General features: G+C 42.1%; 1 protein-coding gene across 1 annotated transcript in view; it reads right to left on the reverse strand.

Annotated features, from left to right (window-relative positions):
- The window catches only part of CCDC186 (coiled-coil domain containing 186), a 33,707-nt gene extending 17,221 nt beyond the window's left edge, over positions 1-16,486 (reverse strand). The window contains exons 1-2 of the mRNA XM_065672305.1: positions 16,399-16,486; positions 1,545-2,238 (exon numbers count right to left, since the gene is read on the reverse strand). Coding sequence (XP_065528377.1) covers positions 1,545-2,221 — 677 coding nt within the window. The 5' untranslated portion in view covers positions 2,222-2,238; positions 16,399-16,486. The remainder of the gene's footprint in view (positions 1-1,544; positions 2,239-16,398) is intronic.
- Between the last annotated feature and the right edge of the window lie 202 nt (positions 16,487-16,688).

Below are 16,688 nucleotides of genomic sequence, written 5' to 3' on the forward strand. Positions count from 1 at the left end.
GGCTACTTCCAGAGCAACGCAACAAGCAATTCTGCTAATCATGAACTAAGGGACAAAACCAACCCAACCCAGAACGCCCTTTGGACTGAACATAAGATGTTCCACAGCAGTTTTAACACTCTTGAGGTGAGTCCCCAAGAGTCAAAGGGGTGCAGCTGGGGCAGCAGGCAAAAAGAGAGACCAAAGACATGTTTATATGTAAAACTGTCTGTATGTATACGTAATAGACACACCTTTAAGAAAGTAATTGGTCCATGGCCAACAACATTGACCTGCCTTTGAGTTTACTGCAAACAATTAAAACCCAGATAACTTCTAAACTTATGATCTCCTGGAATTACAACCATCTACACACCCACCTCCTCCTCTGTAATTACTGAATGTTTAACTAGGTACTCCCAAGCTTTGTTGTCATCAACTTTCCTCTCACATTTATGATTTCTGTCAGAGGTTAACTGCTGAGGTGCTTTTTCTACTGGGCATCTCTCTCTCTGCCTGGTTTCCCTCCCAAACCATGCTATCAGAGTGCCTTATATGAAGAGCAGGACACTCATTTGCAGCTCTGCAAGCAGGAATAAATTTGAAGTTAGAGACTACATCTTGTTAGCAAAAAATGTTTCTAAAGGGGTAACAGATTATGAAACACCACGTGGGGAATGAAGAAATCATAGAATCATAGAATAGTTAGGGTTGGAAAGGACCTTAAGACCATCTAGTTCCAACCCCCCTACCATGGGCAGGGACACCTCACACTAAACCATGCCACCCAAGGCTCTGTCCAACCTGGCCTTGAACATCGCCAGGGAGGAAGCATTCACAATCTCCCTGGGCAACCCATTCCAGTGCCTCACCCCCCTTTCAGTGATCAAACAGTGATCAGTCAGTGAACTGTCTTTGATATATAGATTTTTATGTAGTATACTGCCTGATAGAACCATTGAGCCCACTTTATTATAGCAAATTTTATCAGCCATGCATTTCAAAAGCCCTCATATAAAATGTGGTAAGACAGTAGTTTATCTATGCATGACATTTCCAACTCAGAGATTAGCTCTGAACCGCCTTGCAACTTTGCTGTATCATAGCAGACTGAATACTACTTGAAAAAGAAACAAGCAATTTCACACTGAAATAAAATGTACATTGTGTGAGTTAGCAATTCTGAAGATTAATTTCTCCAAAGACATACATGGACTGAATGAATCCTGGACTATTTTTATATCACCCTTACTTTTACATTACTATTTGAGTAGTTCCAGACATTGGCAGGCTATTCAGCTCAACAGTTGGCTATTCAGTCCCTTGCCAAATTCCACAGTAATTCAGAGATCTAAGCACACATTTGTATTTACAAGCACATGCCACAAGTAAAAATAATTCCACACTTAAAGAACATAATTAAAAACGCTCATTAACTGTCCTTGTAACAACTCACAAGAGACCACTTGGTTCATACCAAGATGTTGTATGCAGCTGCACACAACATGCAACCGCAACTGTTCAGTACATGACTCCAATTGTGATGAGCATGTTCAAATACTCACTTTTTTATAGTCTGTTCTTGCTCCAGGTATTTCTCCTGCACACACTTTTCGAACACAGCCAAGGCATGTTCACCCTTCCGCACACCATTGGGGGATTTTCGTTCCTTCGGAAGATCTGAAGATAAGAGTTCAGACTCTATTTCCTTTAGCAAATCCTCCTGTGAGGAAGTCTGACGGATTGTGGAAATAAGCTTCTTTGTGCAGTCTGTGTCATAAGGACTTTCAGAATAGATTTTACCGCTTGAGTTTTTCACAAAGTCAGACTCCTCCCTTAGCTCCTGTAATATTTCCATCAACGACTGTTCCGTCTGGTTAGTTTTGGGATCTTGCCGTTCAATTTCTTCACTAGATAAATGTTCTGGTTCTGCGGAGCCTTCTACCTTTCTATCAGAGCACGTATTCACACAGCAGTCTGCACCTCCACACTGCTGCTCCAGTCTTTCTGCCAGGGCCCCATTGCTGCTCATGCCAATAGGTGCTGAATCCTGGTCTAAGGGCAACAACCTGGATTCCCCTTCCAATAAACCAGCATCAGCTCCAGTATAACTGATGCTTGAGCAGTCCTTCATTCTAGGTCTTTCATCAGTCTTCTCATTACCTGGAGACCCGGAAGAGGCATTATCTGAGACACTGACTGGCTCCAGCACACTTCGCATTTCTGGTAGATGTCCCTCCATCTTTTTCGTTTGGAAATCTAGAAGTAAAATTCACATTACACAACATATTATACTCAAAATCACAATGAAAAGAGATTGAGGGGAAAGAAAGGCTATTGGAAAGCAAAACTGAAAGGGCAGAACTATTCTGATACTTAAGTGTTACGCAGGGCTTGTTGATCTTCCAGCCAGACTTAAAAGTAATTGCTCGAATGCAAGTTTTTCTAAGCGAAGGTGAGAAATCAAGGATAGCAAATGGGAAGTAATGGGATAGTAAATGTCAAGACAACAAGAAAGCAGCAGAGCTTTTTAAAATTAAATCAACAAAAATTCCACAAAATCACTTCTGAAAAACACTTCAGACATAAAATAACAAAAAATATGCAAGACTCTAGAGTATTAGACCTTTCATTTTCCTATATATGATTTGAAAGCAACAACATGTCACGACTTATTCATTTTTACAACACAGTGCAACTCCCTCATCCAGCCAGAACATTCAACTTCCTTACTGTCACATCCTCGCTCACCACCCATACAGCAAAAATGTATCTGTACCCAGCAACCTAAAGGAAGGGGCTGGGGGAGGATGGGGGTGAGATTCTCTTTTCCCATCTGCTTTCAAGCAACCAAAAATCCCCTTGTGGAAAAGCACAGATGGTCTGCAGCAGATCTGCAGAGCAGACACTGGAGGACTTGAAAAGCTATGTAGAAAGTGTTCTATTAGGAGGACATCATACTGAGATCTAAATAGCCAGAACTCTTATGGAAGAGCCTGGGTATAATGCTCTATCTTTGTTTTCAGGAGTCCCAGATGGTCAGGTGTCTGCAAAGACGGCTGGCATTTCTAGAAAGCACAGGAAGCCCTTGTATCATTTCCATTAGGAAAAATTCATCACAGCAGTAGTAACTTTTACATGCAATCCTATCCCCCAATACTGGATAAATGAGTCTGAAACCAAGGAAAATTTATGATTTATAAATTCAACTCTGCTATTCCAACAACCATCTCAAAGCCATCTTGCAACACCAAGCTTGTTTTCGTACTTGCTTTCTCTTACGCAGTCCCACAGCCTGAGTCATACAGCTACAGGCTCCAGGCCCCGCACTTAGACTCAATCTGAAAACAAACCTTTTGTGCTGCTTGGCTCCTCTCCTCCTGAGTCCTGCCTAATTAACCACTACATAGTACTGAGGCTTACGCTGGTAAAACAGAGGGATACATGAAACCTGTTAGGACTGTGACTAATTGCTACCATTATCGCCTTTCAATATTGGGTATAAAAATCAGGTAAGCAGAAAATAAGCAGCCTCATCCCAACTGTTTCTACCAGGAAATACTATAAAATTAAAACTTAATATCTGAAACCAACAGTTGGGCTCTGTCAGCTATTTGACAAGAGGCAAGCATAAAGGTAAAAGTATGAAAGGGAGCATGCCACAATAGGACAACATCAAATGACAATTTTACATTTTTAAGTAACAAGCAAACCACTTTTCTTTCTTGGTTTTAAAGCAAAAAATCTCAGCACTACAGCCCTAACCCAGTACAAACCAAGAAGAACCAGAAAGCAAATGGTAGGGAACTCCTGAGAATAGAGATGGTCAATGTGAGAGAATTCATCCACTTGGTCTGTGTAGCCAAAACAGTGGCTTTCTTTGTACCTATCTACTTTTTGGTAACTTCTGCTAGTAATGAAAGTTCACAATGTACTGGCTCTTACTCCAAAATAAAAAAAAACCCAATGATGATCTCAATCTGAAAGCAGAGAACGAACGTAACTGTAAGAAGCAGCATTCAATTTGATAGTAGCAGAACACACTAAGTCCTACTTCATTAAAAAGCTGTTAAAAACCCCAATGTTTTCAGACTAGTACATTTAATAGAGTCAGTAATCATAAGAATTTACAAATTATGTAGCTGAGGGAAGAAAACCACACCTAGTATCTGTTCCCTCTTGTCACAGGCAGCTTATAACCCACAGACTCAGCTGCAGAAAGAGATTGCATCAGTATAAGGCTGAGGTACCATTTTTCTCGACAGCAGTTACTCTAGCCTAAGTTCTTGCTGACACTTTCTCTGGAATGATCCGAGGGTTTAGAAAAGGCTTTAAATGAGCCAGTAAAAGTACCTCTTAAAGATAAACCCCCCAAAATGTGCAGCTGTTTGATGCAGGACTGCCTCAAAGCTACTCATCGCTGCCCAGCCTCTGCAGTTTTTCACTCCCATGTGGTAAAATCAGATATATGAACCTCCATATTGGTTGTTACACCTAAAAAGTCCAGTCAGCAAACTGGATGGGATGTCATATGAAAGCAACAGGTGAAAAATACAGCCCTGTTAAGATAGTACATTGCGAAGAATACTACGTTTTCATCTTATCGTGCTTCTTCCTTCTGTAAATAATACTGTGAATTGGTGTTAGAAAGATTAATCTCTGTGGAAGCACAAATACAATTATTCGCTTAATTCAATTAGTCACAGAGCAATAAAATACCACCAACTTCATATTATCCTACACTTGATATCAATCATAAAGCATAGGGTCTGTATCAAACGCATGGGAAATCTGAACAGTGACTATACAAATCAGTTAAAGCATGAAAAAGGAATTATGATGACTCAGTGTTCCCTGCAGACCTACTCTAATTTTCAATCATACACAGAATACAATTTACCACATTAATTTCTCAGTCTTTCTGATGCTAATACACTGGATTTTTGATGTATTTGCCCAAATCTGTCTGAGTCTGTTCGTGGCCAACACAGATCTTCTCATTCCCCACTGCCACTGAATAGTTTTCATGTACTAATTACTAACTTATTTTCACATCAGAAAAATCCAAAGGAATAATGTGAGGCACCTGTCAATGCAAGTTCATATTGATATCCAAACGTCTCTGGAATACTCAGTTTGTTACACCTACCTCAGATAACTGAATATAGCAAATACCCCTTTCTTAAGGCCAGAGACACAAAATTACAGTAAGAATATTAAAGGCTTTTTGTAAGCAAAAGGTTTTGTGTTGCAATAGCTTAGAAGGATCAACACTGCTGGCCTAGCAGTATCTGGCTGAAATGAAACATGCTACTACTTGACAGTTTTGTACCAAACACACAAATACAGCAAGTTCCAGATAATATCTGGACGACAGATATGTATTTGATGGCAGCTCCATGTCTTTCCACGTTTAATATCTATCTTTCATTATTCTAACCATTCCTCTCTTCCAAAAATCAGGGAAGTACTAAACTTATGGTATCATTCTCTTAAAAAATACCGCATTAAGAAAACAAAATAGAAAACAAAATGTCTTCAGAAAGTGTCAAAAACAATAAAAAAGGCAAATGGTAACTCAAGCAGATGAGCTGTTTTATGAGATGATGCCTATTCATCAGCCAAGCACACAGTATGAGTAGCAGCAAAATGCCAGGGGAGCACTGGTGACTCTTCTACCCTCAACCACTTGCTCTTCTCCTTCCTCGGGGTTGATCATCAAACTACAGCAAAAGTGTCTTGCTCCTCAGTGCCCTCCAGGTGATGTGTGTCTCACCCTTTCAGTACACGTGCCATAGGAGAACGGAATCACTACCATGTCAATTTAAACCCAGAGCAGGAACTTTTGAGATTAGCCGAGCTCAAACCTGCCTGCATAGCTCCAATAACCATCCATCTTGTGAGACTGCCATACAGCCAGTGTAGCATGTGGAAAGCTTTCTGTCACTGCCTTGTGACACTTTCCACTGTTGTGACAGGACTCTTGGCACTCACACAACTGGTCTGACCAGTCCTCCTGTTTTACAGCTCACCATTAGTTTGACACTAATACACCTTCCCCATGTTCCTGCCCTATTCTAAAGCTAAGGAAACAGCCCTCTTGTGTGTTCCCCACAATGCATTAACACAAAGCAAGTGGAAACGCATCACTTTAAAACCTGGTGATGCGAGTAGCAGAGAATGAGGAACAGGAGCACAGCTCAGCCAAATTTTGTTTAGAGCAGCAACAGGCCCACAGGTGCTATTTGCACAAGTAAACAGAACAGCTCTCTGCATATATACACCAGATTACAGACAAGTTGCACCCTTTAAAAAAGGCAAAGGTTTGGTTTTGAAGAGGCACTGTTTTTCATCATAAATCTGTTCTCCAAAGCAGCAAGGAGCGTACATACTTTACCTCATTATCTCATGGTACTTACAAAAATTAAACCTGCATCAGCCCATCTGACGCTCATTTTAAATATTACATTAGTACCTGGAGTAGTTAAACTGCAGCCACAGGACATACAGCATTAAAGGTGAATACTGGCACAGGTTGCAACTACTCCTCATACTACTGTAACTGAGATGTGCTTATCTGCTAAACTGGTGATAGCGCAACTGACTCAAAAGCAAGCAGCAGAGATCCTGCCAGTACAGCGAGAGGACAGCACACCATCTTGTTATGGCAGAAATGTCTCACAGGTATGTAAGGGAAAGCAAAGACTCAGGAAATAGTGGGATTTTTTATTCACTTGCTTTGTTACACAATAGAAACATCTTCTTATTAACTGCTAACCAAATGGGAACGATAACAAACATGACAACCATTCATTTAAGCTCTTCAATGAAGTATGTGATACAATAGGTATTGATTATCTAGGGAGAACACTGAAACCCTTGATACATGATCCCGAAACATGCCGTAAAAAAAAAAAGAGAAGAATATTTCTTCTAGCTGCCTCCAGTAGCAGTCATCCTTCATGCTTGTTCACTGGAAGAACTCTATTTTTCTGCATAGCAAACAGCTAAAACCTATCACTTTGACATCAAAATTTAAGCCTCTCTCCCCCTCTCTTCTTCCCCTTCTCTCTGTCCATTACTCACTATAAAGCAAAAGGAAACGCTGTAATGAAGATGTAAGACAGGGAGGAGGCAAAAGAAAACCTGAGTATCAGTTGTTCCTTTCCATACATGCTTTAACAGTAAATTCTCATTTCAGAGGTCATTCACTGGCACAGAGAAAAGCAGGATTTCTAACAGTCAAGCCTCCCTTCTCCTTTGCTGAAAAGTACATGCACTTTTCCTTTTAGAGGAAGCAGCTGGCAACCTCATTCTTTGGCTGTCCATCAGGTTATCCACTACACCAGCTGAAAATTTTCCCCCCATTCCAGTACTGCTAATGCCCAGAAACTAGAAGGTAATTCATGATGAAAGCAATTACCTGTATGCTTCCTGCTGTCTGCACAGATCTAATTAAGGCCAGAACCTTTCCCAGCTACAGCCTGCTATTCTGTTACTACAGGCATGCACTGAGAAGCTGGTACATCTTAATTCAATATTCAAACAGCCTGTCTTTTCAATCTTCTTACAGAGTGCAAACATGATTCTTTTAAATCCCTGGCTACAAAGGACTTTCCTAAGCAGATACACTATTAACAACAGCATTTAATTCCATAAAAGAGATAGCTTGACCGAAGCTATCAACACTTCTGTTGCGAATAGTCAAGAAGGAAGAAATGAGTTTGTTTCAGCCAATTTCAAAATACATGTGAGAAGACATCCAAAGAAACATACTACATGACAACTAGAGGAAGCATTTTCTGAGGTTTGGCTGCATAGAATTCAATAACAACAAGGTAAAACAAAAAAACATGTGCCTTGTCACCTAGAAACAATGGGGTTCTTCTACAATAAATACATTGAAGAATGACAGGTGTGTGCCTGTAGACGGGGCTCTGTGTAAGCAGATTGACAGTCAAGGTCCAAAGAAATAAAAATCACTGCTATAAGAAAAATAATCTATTTAAGCTGCAAAACTTAAACACACTGTAGAGAAAGGGAACAAGCAAGTATTGCTTCACAGGTGTGTATATGCAAGTACTTGTTCAAAGCAGGGTGCATTCTAAAAGAAAGCAAAAGCAAAGAGCACTGAGATAAGTAACTGAGCACAAAATCTTCTGAAAGGGGAATAATAACAAGAAGTTAACGCAGTAATTGCAGTTCACTGGGAGGCACATTCAGCCATGCACTGCATGATATAATGGCCAACAGCAGTCAATTATGTCAGCCCCGTTCAACAAGAAAGGTCTTGCATCATCTTTGGGTAGATGTTTTTCACTCATAGCTGTGCTCCTAGAAGAGACCTTGTAGCAGAGACACTGACAAAAGAGGGAATCATCTACTCCCTGAACAAGTATACATGCAATCCACAAAACAGTGAAAATACAATTCTCACATCAGCCAAGACTATGCGTTCTCTTCACCTCTGGATATGCAAAAACATCCAGTCAGGTTTTACTATCTCATTTTCAAACAGAAGTACAATGTAAATTTGCAAAGCTATCCTCTTTTCCCTTCCATTCCATGTCTGTCAGAACAGACACTACTCAAATTTCCCCCAAGTAATAGACTAAAGCCTCAAAATGACCCAAAGCTGCAATACATATATGATGCATTTCAGTGAGTAGATGAGGGACAAGGAAGTGAGCGATGAAGCACTCCACGGCTCATGAGCAGACAGTCCCAACATCAGCAGGGCCCTAAGTACCATGCCCAGGCCAGGCAACCAGATAAGTGACAGAAAAATCTGGTGACACCAACACAAGCAGCCTGAGTTCCCACAGGTCCCTACCACTCTTGCATGGATCTGTCCTGGTTTCACAGCTGGGATAGAGTTGATTTTCTTCCTAATAGCTGGTTCAGGGCTGTGTTTTGGCTTTAGTCTGAGAATAATGCTAATAACACACGGTTATTTCAGCTGTTGCTAAGTAATGTTTACTCTGATCAAGGACTTCCATCTCCTGTACTCTGCCAGTGAGGAGGGGCACAAAGAGCCATGAGGGAGCAGAGATAGAACACCTGACCCAAACTAGTCAAAGGGGCATTCCATACCACAGCATATCATTCCCAGTATACAAACTGGGGGGAGTTACCTAGAAGAAACCGATTGCTGGTCAGGTCATGCTGGAAATCAGTCAGTAGGTGCATCCCTTGTCTTGCCTGGGTTTTATTCCCCTCTTTTTGTTGCCTCCCTTTTCATTACAGCTATTATTACTACTTTATTTCCACTATTACACTCTTCTTATCTCAACCTATGAGTACTACCTTCGCCACTCATTCTCTCCCCCATCCCACAGGGGGTGGGGGACAGGATGGTAAGTGGTCACATGAGGCCTGGTTGCTGGCTGAGGTTAAACCACAACAGCATGTCATCTCAGCAATCACACAGCTGCATTACCACTGCAGTCTGCGCTGTAAACTTGCTAAGGAAGCACTGCGCACCTCTAAACAAAGTCCACATGTTTACAGGAAAAACCTTCCTAGAAGACCAGCCCCCTGAAATTGCTTCAGAGCCATTCTATTCACATTGTTATCAGAGATCCTTATTTCCTGGTTCTTTCTCAAACTGCACTGGATTGATAACTCAGAAAACTGCTGCTGCTACTTTTTATTTTGCTTTAGGAAATGGCACATTCTCAACATATGCTCCAGTGGAAATTCATCATACAAATCTAAGCAAATACCCTTAAGCAACAGCCTCTTCAAATGCTCTGTAATGCTCACTAACTTTCTGTATCAGAACTATGCAATTCAGGTTTAGCGTTCAAGTTGGCCTGTCATCTACTAAGAGATTTAAAGCTTGTCCTCTGGACAGCTTATGAAGATAGCTAGAATATCCTCAGCCTGCATCATGAAAGCATATCACAGAATCATAGAATAGTTAGGGTTAGAAAGGAGCTTAAGATCATCCAGTTCCAACCCCCCTGCCATGGGCAGGGACACCTCACACTAAACCATGCCACCCAAGGCTTTGTCCAACCTGGCCTTGAACACTGCCAGGGATGGAGCATTCACAACTTCCCTGGGCAACCCATTCCAGTGCCTCACCACCCTTACAGTAAAGAATTTCTTCCTTATATCCAATCTAAACTTCCCCTGTTTAAGTTTTAACCCATTACCCCTTGTCCTATCACTACAGTCCCTTGTGAATAGTCCATCCTCAGCATCCCTTCTTTTCATTACTTCTTTTCCCTAGTACCAGACCAGAAGACTTGGGCAGCACTACCTAACTCAAGAAACCTGTCCCCTGGAGCTGCATTATTGTCCTCTTCACCAGATTCCAACTTATTTTACAAACATTCCTGCTCCTCTTTGTCCTCCTCTCCAATTCCACAAAAGGAAAAAGAAAAAAAAAATAAAACGCCAGTTTGATCTATGGACTTACACAGATTCTTTTTGCTAGCAGATCCCAGTGTTGAGGGAGCAAGCAAGGAGAAAACAGCTTCACTTTCATACTGGAGGTGCCAGGTGCAGACATTTCTGAATCACCCCAGTTTTGGCAAAGCTGGATTTAGGAAAGCAGACGTACAGCTTGCCTACAGATACAGAAAGATGTGAATTTTATCTCTGTATAACCCAGGTGCTAGATGAACAGAGAATTCTATACCCCAGTTAAGTCAGTTAGAAATATAATGCTTTCACACTGACTGCCTTGTTTGTTCACCTGCAATTGTCCAACCAGCAACACAAGAACCAAAGAACCTTAAACTGTAGATGCTTTAAGCAGAAACCAGAACTGTTCCCTCTACTTTCTTTATTCTGTGTTTCTAATAGATATCCAAACACCATGAGATCTATTCACTGGCATGTGTTACATCTGAAGATAGAAATACCACCAACTTAGTTGTGCAACCTTCCAAAGCTGCTCCAATAACAAAAATAGTTTTAAAATCAAGACACACACAAAAAGGCTACTAAAAGAAATCCAAACTAACAGCTAGATCTGCAGTTGGGGCATCTGGAAGTCAGACTTCCTTTAAATGAAAAGCATTATCCTTATGGAATTATAGCTGCTGAAGAAAATACTATTTTTTTTTTCTGTATCACTCAACAGTAAATTAAAATGCAGTCATGTGAATTTCCAAGATGTGGAAATGTGTTAAGAAAAGACAATACAATCCAGTACAACACTGAAGATGGACTTTATCTTGCAGAGTTAACTGGGATTTATTGGCTGAAGAATACTGAAGAAAATGATAATGATTTTTAGAGTCTTCCTGATAAGTTCAACAGATATGAAGTAACCATAGTAAGACTTCAAGAAGTTGCAGGCAAAATGCTTCACAAATGCCACAGCACTTACAAGGAAGACCATAATTTATGTGTCTGAACAGTTTGTTCCACAAAGGACTATCCCTCTTCTTTAAATATCAGGCTACAAAATATTCTACTAAAAGCATAACCTTAGATGAATCACAATAGAATAATAAGCACTTTTATTATCTTTGAACACATTATCCTAAGACAGAGACATTAGAGTAACCATTAACAATTAGACAACTGTTAGTATCACAGGAACAGCCACTTCATCTCAATTCAGGTTTAATTTCCAACCTACTACACTCAGGTAAGAGATGAAGCTGCAGGACAGCTGACATGCTAGCATGCTTACACTGATGTTCAACAAAACTGATAAAGAAGTTACTGATTTTGGGGTTTTTTTTCCTGCTTGTAATTGTGTTGTTCAATGTAAAACCCAAATGCATCTTTCAAAGAGCTTTTCACACCTTTCCTAGACAATCATTATTTGAACAAAAATGCTTTTCCCAATCAGTGTCATGCTGTCACTGCACCAGAACTCTTGCTACATATTTTACATGACAATACAACCAAAATTAAATGGAAGAGAAATGTTACTGTTTGTGTCAGCAGTTACCTGAAGCATTATCCTAATAATACTTTTACCTAAACTAATCTGAACAGACTGAACACACCTCTCCACTTGTTGGGTGAGGTTTTTACTTTTTCTAGAGCAAAATATCCTCAACTACTGTTTACCGCCTATTGCATTCACTAGCAAAACTTTCCTGTTTCCAATTAAGACCCAATTTACCTGTGTTTTGCAAGGTATCTTTCGTAAAGACCCCATCACAAATAGCTTTCCCAGACTAAGCATTACACTACCTAGTAACTGCAAAAGATGGAAATTCAAATCCTAGAGATGATTCTGTTTTCAACTGAAGTTTATAAAGAAATGAAGATTCACTTAACGAAGTTCTTGTCATGTTCTACGTGACAAGAAACAAAAAGCAGCTCTATTGTACATCAGCTGTGTGGAGGTGATAATAAAAGGTTTCAACTAAACAGAAAAGGACTAGGATAGAAAAGGTCCTCAAAACCAGATCTGAGACATGGAGCCAGAAGGACTGGTTGAAATTAATCTGGTTATATCTCCACATATAAATGTAACCAGAGCAGCAAGCCACCCAAGCTTAGAAGTGATGAAACACCATAAAAGGAGATTAACTGGATTGAAAAGCATCATAGCACCTAAGAAAAAGTCAGGAAAAGAACATCTTAAGAGATTAATCTGATCATCACTGCCTGTATTCCATACAAAACAGACAAGAGTGAGGCCATGAAGCTTCATACACTGATGATGTTCCTGTATTTGCAGACCACACACACACCCCCCCCTCAAGTCCCACTTACATTAGCTCTCCCAATATTAATTCATTTCTGCCCAAAACACTGCTCTAAATTAGGAAGATTATTAGTTGGCTATCACCTAATATTGCTGAGAAGGAAGATGCAATATATGGTGGTCCATTTACACAGAAAAGCGAGAGGACTGCAACACAGATAGGACAACTGTGACTCACAATACTAGTGGTAATGCTGGCCATGTACGGGGACACCATGTCCTCCAGCCCAGACATAACTGGACACAACTCCCTGATTCAGCTCACACAATGACTTGTTTTGATACACATGCCTGAAGGGAGGGGAATGGAACTGTGTGTATACACAGTGAATACTATGAGGATTTCCTTTTACCAGTTTGATACTTAATCTCCACTGTTTTTTGCTTCTTTAATCTGAATTTATACAAAGGCAGATTGCACAGCCCTATGGCAGTGCCAAAGTGCAAAGCTCAGCACTTCTGTAAATCCTTCTAACATAAGTCAAGTACTTTAGAAGACAAGGTTTACTCAAACTTTATCTCTCTTTATGTCACAAGTTAGATAGTTGAGCAACACTGTATGAATTCCTTCAACACATCACTAGGTTTTCTACCCATCTCATACAAGTCACTAATGTTATGGACATATTAACTCTACGTATAGAGTCAAATAACAGTAAAATTCCAAAATTCAATTAATCAGTTAAGGTTTAACAAGTGGGAATGCATTTGTTCCCATCACAAGTCTTGGGGTACACCTTGATAGTGTTATTTTATGTCATACTAGTCCCAAGGTTAGAAGCTCATGTCCAAGATGTAGCAACAGCACTCTTTTACTATGAACTTCACATGAGACTTGCATACTTAAGGGTTTACACCTTCAGCTCTGCTTACAGGCAGGCTAATACCAGTCAGTCACTACTTTGTTTGCATTCACATTCTGACACTGATAACATCACCTGTGCAAAGAAGAATGTTGTAAAGAACAGGAAGAAATCAATTTATGATTGACTGCACAATGTGGAAAATTATACATTCTGTGACAGGTCTTCTCCACCTATAACCAAGTCATACCTCTCATTCACACTCTAACAGAGCACTGGCAGACCTTATAGAACTGTAGCGTCATGGTAGTGGGAAGATATGCATCTTAGCATACTTGGCACTCAAGATGCCAGCAAGTTTTATATCAATGGCTGTTCTCAAATGTTTCCAAAAATATGCAACAGGGTTACAAAATTCCAACTATGGCATTACTGTCTGCATGACCACTGCATACTGAAAAACACCATTCATGAGGATGGGAAGGCTCTGTTTTCATATCTGATTCTCCTCCAGAATTTCTCCAGTATCCCTTGAAACAAATAAGGACTTCAGTCCTTTAAGAATCTGAGTAAGTCATAGAATCATAGAATAGTTAGGGGTGGAAAGGACCTTAAGATCATCCAGTTCCAACCCCCCTGCCATGGGCAGGGACACCTCACACTAAACCATGTCACCCAAGGCTCTGTCCAACCTGGCCTTGAACACTGCCAGGGATGGAGCATTCACAACTTCCCTGGGCAACCCATTCTAGTGCCTCCCCACCCTAACAGGAAAGAATTTCCTCCTTATATCCAATCTAAACTTCCCCTGTTTAAGTTTTAACCCGTTACCCCTTGTCCTGTCACTACAGTCCCTAATGAAGAGTCCATCCCCAGCATCCCTATAGGCCCCCTTCAGATACTGGAAGGCTGCTATGAGGTCTCCACGCAGCCTTCTCTTGTCCAGGCTGAACAGCCCCAACTTTCTCAGTCTGTCTTCATACGGTAAGTGCTCTAGCCCCCGATCATCCTCGTGGCCCTCCTCTGGACTTGTTCCAATAGCTCCATGTCCTTTTCATGTTGAGGGCACCAGAACTGTACACAATGCTCGAAGTGAGGTCTCACTAGAGCAGAGTAGAGAAGTCAGTCAGAAGACTGACTTCTGCTAGTGTAAGAGATAGTATTATATGCAATATTAGTACATTTAAGGAAAATCAGTATGCTGTGTACTTATTTAAATTAGAGTCCTGAGTTTCTCTTCTCTTTTGACATCAGTTTCTTTCTTTTGCCTCTCAGTTTGAGGCAGCAGGCTCTTGGTCTATGCCTTGAAGGTAAGAATTATCCATGAAGCTTTCCAGTATTGTTTTTGGCAACAGGATAAGTTCAGAACAAGCCAACCCCGAACAGGTACAGGATTGCCTACTGGAACCCATGTGTTAAGAAAAGTTGCAGACTACTGACTTAATCTACTTTCACTGCCTAGTAACAGTACTAAATCCAGAAAAGCACTTGCTTTTTTTCCATAGCTCTTAAAAAAGCCAGCTTCAAGAAATTCAGTATTAGCCTTAGGTAGTGATAACCAACATAGCTGCTAATTAGGACCAAAAAAAACACTCTCCATATGTGGTTCAGTCCTTTTTCTCAACACTTTGAAATGGTAAGCCTCACAATAGCAACATCTCTCAACAACCCAAATCATGTCTTACCAAACAGCGGAAAATATTGCTTTAAAGCCAAGTCAAGAATGGATAGTTGAAGAATTTCAGTCAAAGGAGGGCTCAAAAACAATAGAGAACAATTTAAGGGTTTTTTTGCCCCATAAAATGGATGGCATTTTGTATTGGCAGTCTCTTAAAACACCTTCAGACTTTCAGTTTCTCTTACTCCTACAGCGTAACCATCTCCTAAGATCAATGGCAACATAAGCATTCATAGCAGTTAGCGATTACATTTCCTTGTCAATACAGAAAGGCAGCCGTAGCTCATGCTGTTTCAACGATTTCCTTATAACAAAACACACTGGGACACTGGTCACATGTGGGTTTTTAGAGTATCCTGCTCGAAATATTCTAACTCCTGAAAAGCAGCTTTAGAAGATAAAGCAAAGAAACACTAAGGCCCGACTAAAATTTTTAATGTTACAAGGAGGTTTCAATTCTGCAAGAGACCCTCTCCTGGTCTGCAGTCTCACTGACCGTATACATGTCTCGGACTCACCTGTGCAGACTGTATTTCCACGACAAGACCCAAAATCTGCAAGCCTACAATCATCATCCTACTGAAGTTACACTAAAGCTTCCTGCTTCCAAGCCTAGAAGGACAGGCAGCTTTTGCAACTACGATTTGCCAAAACAAGGACACGTACCCTACCGAACCACGGCAGCCGCCTCCAAAAAACAACCTACATACCGGTGTAACAGCTGCTGCCTTTTGTTGCCGAGTATACTTAACCACACAGTGAAATCAACGCACAACCAACGAAAACAGGACAAGATCATTAACAACGCGGAGAAGCAAGCTGTCAAGAAACAAAGAGAGTCCGAGCCCGCACGGGAGCCAGAGCTGCCCACCCGGAGGTCCTGACTCTGAAGCGCTACTAAGGCAGGACCTCATGCCTCACCCGGCCCCCACGGCCCCCTACCCCTCTCCTCCTGCGGGACCTGAGCCTCAGCCGCAGAGCTGACGGGACCGCTGCCAGCCGGTGCCCCGTCCTCACACACAGCGGCCGCCACAGCCACCTCCCCCCTGGAGCCCACCGCCCGCTGCCTCCGGCGCGCCGCGGGGGGCGGCCGCAGCGGGTCACCGGCACCGCCGCCCGCCCTCTAGCCGGGCCCTCCCGGGAGCACCGAGCAGGCCCGCCTCGCCTCCCCCGGAGCGGGCGGGTAACCCCGCGGTGCACTCCGCCTCAGGGAGCCCGGCAGCGCCCGCAGGAGCCCGGCAGCAAGCACTTACCCGAGCTCTACGCGGCCGGCGGCAAAGGCGGCAGCTACCCCATGGCGGCGGCGCGACCGGCCCCCGAGCTGACACATCAACAAAGATGGCGGCGGCGGGCGGGGTTTCGGCCAGGGGGCGGGAGGCGGGGCCGGGGAAGGCCGGCGGCCGGGCCGACCATGCAGGGGGGTCTGTGGGGCTGCCAGGGGCTCGGAGCGGCTGGGGCAGTTTCGTCCCGGGCATCCCAGAGCCGGCTGACACGGCCCCGGCACCCTGCGGTGACGGCGTAATTCAGCGTGGCTGGTTCAGCC

This window comes from Lathamus discolor, chromosome 3, assembly GCF_037157495.1.
Source record: "Lathamus discolor isolate bLatDis1 chromosome 3, bLatDis1.hap1, whole genome shotgun sequence".
Classification (NCBI taxonomy): domain Eukaryota; kingdom Metazoa; phylum Chordata; class Aves; order Psittaciformes; family Psittacidae; genus Lathamus; species Lathamus discolor.